Consider the following 13,634-nt stretch of genomic DNA (forward strand, 5'->3'; position numbering starts at 1 on the left):
GAAACCGTTTCTAGTGAGAATATGATGATTATAGTCAGATATGGGGTTTTTTAGGATACCATAAACATTTAATAGTTGGATTGATGAGTTAATTGGATGCACACTGTTGAGGAGTCTCATACTAGGACGAAATGTTTTTCCATGGTGATCTAGCTTCAATTAACTCATGAATTCAACTCTTAAATTACTACCATATCCATGCAACCTTTGATAGAATTGAAATAGTTTCCATGACTTTAGAAGACTCCGAATGAAGGCAGTCATTATGAATGTTTTTTATTTAGAGAAAACTTAACAATAGAAAGAAATTATATCAAAGGGTCCATATCAAGTAAAACACATAGAAATCCTTGGAAATTATTCAAATTAAAAGATTTAAGCCTATCTGGACGTCTGTTACTTGATTCCCCTGTTGCATATAAGCATTTGTTGTTGACCTGTGATTAACCGTCAAAATAAAGATGTCAGTTAATAAGAAATTCTTTGTATGTAAGTGCCTACTATCTTCCAGTTAGCATTTCATATCGATAATAAAGCTTTTTTTTAATTATTTTTGCAATTAGTTGTGACAACCCAACTTATACGTACTCAAAGAATTCTCCCTCAAAAATTTTCGAAGTCTTAGTGTATTGTTAATCATTTTCGGACAGCTGAATGTAAAAGCTTCACAGATGACCAACAAATCAACCAACTGAGAAGAGTATTGTTAAACAATCCTATACCAGTTACAGTTAGGGTTTTTTGACATAAGTGTTTTGTCATTTTTTTTTAGAAATTTATAAACACATGAATGGCTTTAAATGAATGTAATTCGTAGGTTATGCGAATTTTATCAGTTTTTTGGATCAGATTGAAAGATTCACACACCAACAAATCCACAAAACCTTTTCTGATACTAATCAATATATGCTCATTAGTGACTGGCTTCATGAAGTATTTCCTGGAGTTCTAGTGAGAAGCAGTGACCAGTGGAGTTCAATCAGGTCTGTTGTGAGATAGTAACTCACTGAAAACAATGGTTGATGGGTCGCTCAATTTCGTGGATTATTTGAAGTTAAACATTAACATCATTGGGTGCCGGTCAATTCGGTGGTCTATATTTTAAGAGTCTGCGCGTGAGTCTGATAGATCCTGTGTTTGAACCCCGAGAGTTCGAATCGTGGATGCCCGCGGCTGATGAGTTCCATACTAGAACGAAACGGTCGTCTAGTACTTCCAGGTTTTCGATGGTGGTTCAGCTTCAATTGACTCATGATCTCAATTATCAAAAAATGTAATAATCAACTTTTTTTTCATTCGTTAAAATGGATAATTGTAATCCATGTCGCTTATGATTTATTGAGTAAAATTCATCAAATATGTATAAAATTGTTTTGATCAAAAAAATGTATTACAATATCACTTGTATTTTTTTTGTTTCCTTACAGGTGCATTTCTAATTCCTTATTTAGTTATGTACATTTTTGGTGGACTACCTTTATTTTATCTTGAATTGGCATTAGGACAATATCAACGTAGTGGTTGTTTAACTGTATGGAAAAGAATATGCCCGTTGTTTAGCGGTATGTTAAATTTGTTGTTTTGAGATTAATGATTAATTCTGTTTACTGCAACATCACAAAATTAACGTAAGGAATGAAATCATTTTACGTCAGTTACTATAAATAAGATTAATATTCTGTTACAATTAAACTAAATATATAACATAAATAACATTGAAAATGTTTGAATATAACTATTATGAACTGATAAAGTCAATCACTAGTTTTACTACAAACTGATCCAACTGGTTGAAATCATGAGTCAATTGGAGCTAAACCACCATCAAAAACCTGGAAGCAGTGGACGGCCGTTTCGTCCTAATATGGGACTCCTCAGCAGTGCGCATCCACGGTCACGCCTTCCCGCGAGATTCAAACACAGGATCTATCAGTCTCGCTTCAGGTGCTTAACCAACTAGACCACTGAGCCGGCATCCAACGGTATTAATGTCTAACTTCAACCAATTCAAACCGATTTAAGCCAAAAATAACAAGTCCATTTTAATCATCCAGTGTCAATGATAGACTTGTCAAATTCTCTAAATTGTTCTTCAACGGTATTATACTTCTCATTTTTATGCATAAGTATAAACATGTATATGGAAACAATTAATGAATTCATATAGAAATTACTATTTCATTTTATATCTGAACTACTAAAACGTGAAACTTTCGAAAATGAACAACAATTTATTACCAAGAATAATATGACATCATAATATAATGCTATGTATTAACTATAATAGCTCAACGACTTGAGGAATGAAACATTGGAAGTGTTTAAGGCAAAAAAAAACTATATGGGGTTAACTAAGATAAATTTTACCTATGAAACTGAGTGTAATTTCATGAGAGTTAAAATTTTCAGAAGTATTATTTGATAAACTTGTAAAAGAAAATACTAGACAACAGCACCGTTGGATTCCGGCCAGAAACAAAGGTCCTAGGTTCGAATCTCGCTAGTGGGATCGTAGATGCACATGGCTGAGGAGTTTCACAACAGGCGAAACTGCATTTTAATATTTCCAGATTTTCAATGTTGATCTAACATCAATCGGTTTGTGATCTCCACAACCCTGTACTGATACTTTTTGATTGTTGATTGTTTGATGTGTAAATTCAAACAGTGATAAATTGTAACTAGTCTATTTTATTAAAAACTAAATCATTTTGAAAATATCCATTTCTCAATAGTCTTAATAGCTATTTTTAAAAAGAAATAACTCAGTCAAATCTCACAGCTTATTCCCATAGCAGTAATAAACATTGTTTTTACATAGAAATGGATTATATACGATTGTTTAAGTAAAATTCAAGTCTAACAGTCCTAACTTTATCAGACTGAATAGAAAATTAGATATTACATGAATAATAAATATAAGTAAATTAAAACAATCGGTTGAATCATATCTTGGTCCAAAAATTAGTTGATTACAACTATCAATCCAATGTTACTGCTTAAAGCATAATATTTTCCCTGAAACAAAACATTAACCTCCAGTACTTCAATTCACAATGTATTCCATTTAACAAAAAAACTGATTTCAATCTTTATTTCTTGTATAATATTTGACATTATGTAGTTGGCTTTCCATCGATCATTCGTATATTGTTTTAATGATTTGATATGATTTTATCAGTATTTAGCTTCGAAATTCAAATCAAATAAGCTGTTGCATAATTTGAAGTCAATAAATTATTAAAACCGTACTTGGTCAAAATTCAAATCTCTCATTTGAAAACATTGATTACCATGGTTTATCTGTAACCCAAATGATTGATTTTCTTTACCGAATTTTCCAAATTACTAATTAGATACTAATCTAATACTGAATTCTTACACTATGATGCACCACTGGTAGTTTGATTATCAGTAATCGATTTTCATCAATGAGTTAATTAAGTGACATAATGTCATAACAAAGTATTATTGATATTAGATAGTTTTAGGTACCATCATATACCATAAGTATATTCTCTGTTTGAATAATATGGTAGACATGAAATATTTGTATATTTACTCAAAGTTCAGTCAGTTTAAATGATCGTTGCTAGTTAGTTAACAAACTAAACAAGGTTTTTAGTTGAGATCATGAAGTTGGAAACCTGGAAGCACTGGACGGCCGTTTCGTCATAGTATGGGACTCCTCAGCAGTGCGCATCCACGATCCCGCACCCCGCGGGATTCGAACCCAGAACCTACTGGCTTCGCACCTCAGCACATCAATTGATTCATGATCTCAACCAAAAACTTAACAATCTCCACAACCCCCATACTGATAAACAAGGTTTATTTTCAAAAGAACATTTTGTACATAAATAGGTCATGGTGACAATAGGTAACACTTGTGAACTCTTATGGTAATTTGTAAATTTATTGAATAAGCAAAATTTCTTATATAGTTTAACTGTTAATACCATTTTATTTAACGTAATGACTGTTTGAAATCTGATTAACCAAACAAAACGTGTTTGTAAGGAATCGCTACAAATTTTCATGATAACAACATAACATTCATCATTATTTCATAAGTTCATCTATTATAGGTTTATAACTGAGAATGTTATATTTATTTATTTATTTACTTACTGAAATTCCTTTTTCAAATTTACCGTTATATTATAGCAACTCTCTTACAATCAATTTCGATTATGGTTAATTTTAATAAAGCCCTTTTAATAACTTATTTAACAGACAAGGTTATTAGAACAATAACAATTCGCATATTTATTTTTACTATTATGATCACTAGATCCTATGAAAGACTCGAGCTTAAATGTTGATTGCTTAAATATCAATCGATGATTCATCCACCTCCCCATTTATATATGTACTCAAATCTTATCATTAGTTCTTGCTTTCTCTTGCTGCACCATTATGCAATTCGACTACAAAATTTACCTATGCATTGTTCGCATAAACATAATCGCCTTCAAAATTCGTTTCAAATTCGCTTGATATGCTTATAGCTTTGTGATCTGTGCAATCCGCTAATGAAATGTCATTGTCGCTTCATAATGGATTCTGAGGTTTATATAATAATGGTTACGAGAGTGATGGATTAACGAAGCAAAGCCACTACAATATTACAATATATATCAATAGACAATTTATTTTCATGTTAACCGTATTTAATATTTCATGCTTACAAACATCAAAGTTTATTTATTTAACATCACTGCTAATAATGATATGTCATATAGACTTTCCTTTCTTCAATTGACATATTTCAAAATAGTATACATCTGTATAAGATTCTATGTTCTACATAGGTAATTATGCATAGTGATAAACTATCTTCAATCATATTGATCAATATAAGATTAGATTATCATATATATGTAAATTATTCATCGTTTTGTTTTAATTGTGTATGTTACATTGAACGTCAGCATTACAATAAAATCTGTCACCTTCTGATTTCAAACACTGTTAAGATTAATATTATAACAGTGATCAAGTTGATCAATTAGGCGATACAAAGCCATTACAAACTATCTTGAAGTTATAAATCTAATTTTATTTTTAAAAAAAGTCAAGGCGACAAATAATCGACGTTTATATATATATTGTTACCGATAATTTATTCCTTGTAAACAGTCCTTTTTAGGGGGGGGGAGGATTTAAGATACACATTTGTTTCATACATAAGGAAATCAAAACTTCATTTATTATATATGTTTTTATATAAAATTATTATTATTATTTTTTCATCTCAGTAATAAAAACGTTATATAAATATCCATGTATTACATAACAATCATAACATGTAATAATGAAACCTATCGGATTACAAACATTTCTGTCATTTATTAAGTTTAATTTATTCAAAATATTTCAGACTGATTAAAATGAAAAGAAAAAAACTAACAACAGATTTTAACCTGGATACATAATAAATGATAAATAGAAAAAAATGGAGTTTATTTAAAGGATAGAAATGTAATAACAAAATGTTTGTAACATATTTATATTGGATCGTAATTAATCTCAGGTTTCTTTGATCATTCAAATTCTACAACAGAATGATAATATAAATTCTATTTATTTAGAACAAATAGATTATGTCTAGCAATAGAATCAAGGATATACATTTTGTCATAAATGGGTCTTGTCAGGATTTTAATGTTGATGTACAGATTACAATTGTAACACAGTATCTTACAATTCAGAGGTTAAAGCCTTATTCCATCAACTACTGAGTTCATGTCCACGCGTATACAGCCTCTGCCAGGGAAGTCCAACTCACTGACTTCTCGTGGCGAGAGTGTTTTCTACGAAATTGGGAGGACGAAAAGCGAATGCCTTACGCTTTAACGGGATTCCAAACCAATGGTGCACATGGGCTCCAGTATCCTGAGGGATTAAATGGCGTATGAACCAATCGTTGGTCACCGGCTACCATGAAACTGCATCCCCTCACGATGCTCCATTGCCTTATGGGTCAGACCTTTAGGTCCAAGGCTCGGGGTTTGGCTCCCTAAGAAAGCCACCTGCTTCGGTTTGGGCACCTGGGTAGTATCCCAGCCCTCACACAAATCCAATGATTTATGTGACGCATATGTATTTGGTACCTCCTTGTATCAATGTTTATGTGATTAAATAAATAAATAATAACTGAGTTCATGTAGTCTTTAACGTGTTGAATGATCATCAAGTTTATATCACAGCAACTGGATTTGAGATCTAATAAAAATATCAACACTGGGATATAAGTACTTTAGTGACCCTATGCCTAACTTCAAGTAGGATTGTATGAATGATTGTTGTCAAAATATTCATCCTGGCTATTCTCGTGTATTTCATCAACTTAATCCATGTCAGTGTATAACGGAATTATATAAGCCAAATACAAGAATGGATTATTGAATACATATATTTTGTACACTTACTGATCTGAACAGGAAATGAGACGGATGAAGCGAATAGAAGGGATCGAAACGAAACCAGCTTAATCTCTTATCCGAAGCATTCATCACCACTTTGGTGGCCCGAGATCTGATTCCAATTAGATCGTATGTCGATTGTTATCGAAAGACACATGTCAGCTATCCGCGTATAAAATTGTCGATTTTATCCGCTTTAATGTATAACGGAATTAAATAAGTCAATACGAGAATAGATTTCGAGTAGGATAAGAAGTGTACACACACATACGCTCACATGAAAACAGTCAGGGTTGATAAATCAACAATTAACAAGGTCAAAACGTAACTGTAAAAGAATGTATAAATTGGCCTTTCGAGAAGCCAGAATGAGGAATATAGGCTTAACATAGCAACCGACACTACAGTACATCCAGATGACTAGTTCCAAAAGGAGTTCAAGTATCAGCCACAATCCATCTATTTCAAATTATTTGGAAAGTAACGGCTACTTTTGAGGAAATCCTTACAGGATCCACATATCGAAGTAAAGACTGGTAAAAACGTGATCCCAGATATCACCAATGAGATAACTCAAACTCTCTATTACGTGCAATATGTTTGTTTGGTAGTTGGAGACAAACGAAATCACACCGCGAATAACGTAATCGGTAAAATTCGATCAATACTTGGAATGAATAAAAACAATATACATTAATGTTTACAAAGATCTTAGTCTTATAAAAGTTCATTCAAAGTTCAAATAACCCAATGGTAGTGACTCAGTGGGAAACTAGGCTACATGATTTCATAGCTCTCGATACACATCAGTTCCTCCAAGATAACAAACCACAACAAAAAAATTATATCTTTAAGGTTATCAGCTGTTTACTAATGACAACGTAAAATGTTTCAAAATGTATGAATGAAATTACATGCGTTGTTTCATCGTAGAATTTACAGAAGTCTTAATGATTAGCCTATATTTGTAGTTCACTCCACACACACACTTCATACACAATAGTCTGACATAGACTTTCTTTTATCTATAAACGCACATTTGAACAATTGAATGGATTTAAAAAGATAAATAAAATCATAAATATCGCTTTGAAAACAACTTTATTAACTGTGATTTCCTTTGTTAATTCTTTGAACAATAATTCTGAAAGCATTTCATTGAATTCATTAAACATAACAGGTACTAATTTCAATTTTCTTTCATTATATTTGAGCGAACTCAACAATACAGTAATTTACTTTTATCAGAAGAGGGTTTTGCGGAGTTTTTAGTAATTTAACAGTTGAATTCATAAGTCAATTAAAGCTAGATAAGAATATAAAACCTAAAAGCACTGGACGTCTGTTTCGTCCTAGTATGGCACTCAGCAGTGCTCATCCGCGATGCCGTTCGACCATCTAATTCTTCCAGGTTTTCCATGGTGGTCTAGCTTTAATTGACTCATGAATTTCAACATTAGCTTTGCTTTTAATTTGGTAGAATTTGTAGAACAATTAATTTACAACACTTATTCAATGACATGTTTTTGTTGACTCCTCGAATAAAATTAGACGAAATCACTCAATTGAATATCTTTCATCATCTTTCCGTCTACTTAAAATTTAGGCATTGGCTTTGGAATTTGTATAATTGCAAGTTATACAGCATGGTATTACAATACAATTATTGCATGGGCATTGTTCTATATGATTGACGCTATGAAACCACATATACCATGGGATGGATGTAATAACTGGTGGAATACAAATTCTTGTGTTACCGTTTATGAAAGGTTGATCAATCATTCTATACTGAATGCTTCACATAAATATGAACTAAATGAGTTGGTCAATTTATCAATAGCTAATCTAAAAATTAATGGAAGTGGTGAAGTGTTTTCTTCAACAGAAGAATATTTCTAGTAAGTTTATAGGTAATCTATTACAAGTAACATCTTCATTGTGAATAAAATTATGTATGTACTACGAATAATGGTTCAATAAAGTTCGTCAGGAAGTAGTAAATCTTGATTACCCTATCATTTAAAATCATTTATTATAATCCTTATTATTTGACATCTAATTTAGTATCTAGGTATGTCATTTATTTGTCATCTATCAATACAAATACTTGAAATTATTCAAATATCAATCATTGAACTGTAGACAATTGAAGAATAACAAAGTTGAAAAGTGTGAAAATCATTACTCAAACTTTTCAGATGTGGTAGTTAAACAAAAATTAATAATATAACAGTGAAATGACTTGGATACCCACTAAAATTATCTACAAAATTAGACACTTTAACATAGAGATCAGAAATCTACCCGAAAAAAACGAACTTCTTTCGTTTTGTCACTTCAAGCATGAAATGTTTATTCAAAAAAATGTTATCTCTGTTCCTTTTATTTTATTCTGATTTAGAAATAAATTCATCATAATTTATTACATTTTACTCATTCTTTATTCACTTTCTCATAATATCCACAAAGGTGGATAACTATCTTTAGTTCAAAATTCAATTGTTAAGTCTATTTCCGCGTTACAACTCACTCCACTTAATTCTAAACAACTGCGTCGCTCATGTTTTACACTTAGTAAAATTTTCAATCGTTTTTCAATTGATCCAGTAACTATGTAATTTGTTATGGAATTATCAACGCTAACTAATTATCAATACAATTCTGTAGCCTCAGTAAACGACATTGTAAAAAAACTACTCTGAGTTGAATTATTTGTAATAGTAAACATTCAAGAATAAAACTGTCATATGTACAGCAAGCGAATTAACACACTTTATCAATTATGAAGACTGTTGAATTTTCTTCAAATTATGAGCTGGCCAATTTAAGACTACCATTGAAAACCTGGAAGCACTGGAAGGACGTTACGTCCTACTGTGAGACTCTTTGGGAGTGTACATTCACAACTTCGAAACCAGGATATTGGATTCCGCGTCTGAACACCTAGCCTCTAAACCACTGAGCTGGAATTCAATTATGTTAGTGTGTTACTTCGATAAGCACACGATATTGTCCTCGATAGAAAACTACCTCATACCCAGTACAGTTGAAATTAACTAGTCACTGTTTCTCACTAGAACTCTGAGATAGTCACTCAATATTGTGGATTGATTGAATGGCGATCTAACATTGACCGAGTTCATGATTTTGATATAACCTACTTTGTACTGAACAACAACATAGCATTTATGATCCATTTAGAATAGCTATCAAAATTGTGGGTTATCTCTAACGAACATTGATTTTGAATATGTTAGAATGTTAGATCTCCAGAACTTACTTGGTAAATGCAATATTTTTGTAATTCTATTTTAAAAATTTAAATTCCTTGTTTTCGCGCCAAAAACATTCATTTTTACCTTCATATCGTATTTCCCGCATGGGAAGGCATTAAATGCTATTAGTTCGTTGTCTCTTTTATTATGCTATTTTCTACCGTTTCCCAAGGACATTTTAGTGCTGCATATATACGCTTGCGTTGTGCTTATTGTTGTTATTCGTGCTTCTGGCTGCTAAGGGAATATATTTCCCTCTTCTGAACTGTGACTTCTCTCTCTCTCTAGTTAGCGGGGTTGGGACGCATCGGAATAGCTAGCTTATTGATCATTTTATCATTGAGTCTTCGTTCCGTTCTCAGATAAGGTGAACTTATAATCTCTTCGAAAATAACAGAAACAGACCAGAATTATCTCTATATTTCCGATAATTCAATTATTAGTTTTGTTTGCAACTACAGACACAAATTATGGATTATCGTAAAATGGGATTTTAGATAAATGAAATCAAGTTTTATATGTTAAAATAAGTCACCGTTCTATATTATCTTAAAACAAAAACATATTCCAAGATTAGAAAAGCTTTATATCAAGCTGTTGTAATACAATTAATACAATGAAATCAACAAATGTTTATGACAATCGAATGTTTAAATCAGATATCTTCTAAGTTAAACTAAACTGAAAAATCATTTTAAAACTACGAATTTTCAGAATATTAAGCTTACCGTATTGAGAAGGGTTTCTGTGGAGATTGTAGTAATTTCAGTAGTTGAGATCATGGTTAAGCGCTCGCGCGAGAGACCAGTAGGTCCTGGGTTCGCATCTCGCTAGGCGGGATCGTGGAATATACTGCAATCAGTTAATTAACATTTTTAGATAATAAACTATGTGAATAGTTTTATTGTTACGTAAAAATGAATGAAACTTTCGTAAATTATGCATGCACAATTTAATAAATTTAGCCATATAGTCAAAGTTTGAATCTAAAGTTCGAAGACGGTTAATTACTTCGATAATAATTGTATATAGCTTCCAAATCAGGTGGGATTAGGTTTCGTATGAAAATGTAATTTTCTGTTTAAAATTTATACTACTCAACATTTTAATGAAGCTTTTATATTTTAAAACGAAACAGAAAAATCAGCATCAAGAATACATCCTAATTGTTTTCAAGGTATAATGGCTCCCTTATTATGTTTTACCGTTTCAATAATTAACATAGTCAGCCGTATTGTCTTTCATCTCAGATTCATCAACTGTATTAAGTTTATGGAAGATTGTTTTTTTCTCTCTGAAATTACATATATCATCCAATTATTCTAGTTGACTATAATCATACAATCTACATTATAAATCAACCAACTAGTTCATTTATCATACTGGAAATATGTTGTTGAGCATCAGAAAAACAGCTATTCAACTAGTGAGTATAACTCTTTAGAACAATATGTACCAGATAATACCCATATTTGTTGTCAGTAGCTATAATGAACATATCAGTGTAATTGCAGATATAAAAAGTATCAATAGTTGATTTTGATGGATTTAATCTAAGGCTAATAGTGACGTAAATAATGAAACGGAGAAAGAAATATTAGATTTAACAGACCTACAGTTAAATAAAGAGAAATAGAGATAAGAATAAAATAAACAAACAAAATATAGAAAATTGTTAAACTAACATCTAAATTCTCTTGTACACAAGTGTAATACAAATGTTAGCTCATATATCACAGACAAAACAAACATTAAAAGCTAACATTTTGTTTATATGACAACTTGTAACTTGCTTACCGATTGATTACCCATAAAATTATATCGAAATTATAAACAAACGTTTTGTCTATTTCATTTACATGTTTTATTTCAACTACAAAAGTCGTCGAGTTTTACAAATTCAATATGCGGAAGGATATAATAATGTTGGTCCAATACGTTGGGAGATTAGTCTCTGCCTAGTTGCAGTATTCACAATAGTTTATTTTTCGCTTTGGAAAGGAGTTAAAAGTAGTGGAAAAGTAAGTGTGACTCAACGTTGTTCTTTTTTATTTAAAACTGTATCTGATTTTAATTTAACTTTGATAACTAAATTTACGCTCAGTATGTTGTTGTGGAGATTATAAAGTTTTTGATTGAGATCATAAACCGATTGATGTTAGACCACCACATATTAATTATCAGTATATGCACATTAATGACTAGCTTTGTGAAGGAATTCTTGGAGTTCTAGTGAGAAGCCGCGACCAGTGGAGCTAATCTGTTTCCGGTAGAGATCGGTATCTACCTCAGTCCAATGGAAGATGGTCGTACAATTTCGCAGATTGTTTGAAGTTGGACATTAACACCATTGGATGCCAGCCGATCCAGTGGACTATAGGATAAGCCTTCGCACGCAAGACTGAAGACCCTGGGTTAGAATCCTGCGAGCGGGATCGTTGATGCGCATTGCTGGAGAGTCCCACAATAGCATGAAACGGCCGTCTAATGCTTCCAGGTTTTCAATGCTGGTCAAACATCAATCACTCCATGATCTTAATTAAACTTACTGTTTTGAAGAAACATACATCATTTGTTGTTTGAAGCAAAACTGTATTTACATAATTGTATATAGATCTAACTGAAAATGTTCAATCCCAGCATTATTTATTACTGAAACAGTTTCAACACTTTGTTGTTCAACTAAACTTTATTTTCATTTTTAATGAGTTTTTTTTCTATAGACTATGTGTTTTTAGCTTTACATTCATTCATAAAGTGTTGATAAGACCCAAGGATATCATAGGTCTTATTTTTTTCAACTTTTTTTATTTTAACATGAAAGATACATATCAGAATTCAAATATAGTTTGATTATTCCTGTAAGTCATTCGATTAGTTCATTTAATCATATTTAATATATTGTTTTATTCAGTAACTAAGGATCTTCTAAAATACTTAAAATATAAAGATATTTAGCCTAATACTTATAGAGTTATACATCGTAATCACCTGAAACGAAACTCGTTTTTTATATATTCTTTCATTTACACCTCAGTCATTAAAAAAATATTTATCAAATTATTCCCTTTATTATCTTAAAGTGAGCAAGGACGAAGATTGGTGTAGAATAATATGAATTCATCTTATTTCGTTAGGTTCTCATCAATTGCATACAACCTAAAATATTTGAAAATCAACGTTATCACAGATATTCACAATATACATACAAGGGTGATTAAAGATGAATATGTGTATTATGATCTAACGAAAATTTCAATAGAGTTAATAAAGTCATAAAACGTTTTTGGTAGAACAGAAAGTAAAGTCTACGTACGATTCAGAAAACATATTACGAAACGTTTAAGGTCAAATGGATTAAAAGCATTCAGCAGTGCCATCGCAAGACAGGATATGAAGTCGATACACTAAAGTCCTTTAAGGTTATTAACAAACAATCAAACTCCAACCTTTTGAAATTTGCCAAAGCGATAACAATCAAACGTTTAAAACCAGATCTATGTATCCAATAAGAGGCAGTAATTAATCTTTCTTTGCCCTGGTAACATTGAACCCCTTTTTTGTATTTATTACGTCATTCATTATTTCAACTCCTGAAGTCTAAATTATATCATTTCCATTTTTCTTCAATTCATAACTGACTGATTTCAATTCATATCTTCTTTTATTACCATTAATCTAATTTTAGTTACTTCATTATACAATCATGTAATGTTTGTTAACTCCACGGGTTCTAATCACTACTTCAATGTTCTGGAACTTTCCCTCTCAAACTTTATGACCTTAATAACTCTATCAGAATCTTCGTTAGATCATGATACACATATTCATATCTAATCACTCTCGTATGCAAAAGTATGCCAATATCAGTAATAACATTGATTTTAAAATATTATAGGATGTAAGCAGCTGATGAAGATCTAACGAA

General features: G+C 31.3%; 1 protein-coding gene across 1 annotated transcript in view; it reads left to right on the plus strand.

Annotated features, from left to right (window-relative positions):
- Positions 1-13,634, plus strand: part of SLC6A4_2 (Sodium-dependent serotonin transporter) — a 61,906-nt gene that overhangs the window by 30,640 nt on the left and 17,632 nt on the right. The window contains exons 2-4 of the mRNA XM_051219163.1: positions 1,428-1,562; positions 8,035-8,329; positions 11,589-11,727. Of these exons, the coding sequence (XP_051067602.1) occupies positions 1,428-1,562; positions 8,035-8,329; positions 11,589-11,727 (569 nt within the window). The remainder of the gene's footprint in view (positions 1-1,427; positions 1,563-8,034; positions 8,330-11,588; positions 11,728-13,634) is intronic.

Source organism: Schistosoma haematobium, chromosome 2 (assembly GCF_000699445.3).
Source record: "Schistosoma haematobium chromosome 2, whole genome shotgun sequence".
Lineage (NCBI taxonomy): Eukaryota > Metazoa > Platyhelminthes > Trematoda > Strigeidida > Schistosomatidae > Schistosoma > Schistosoma haematobium.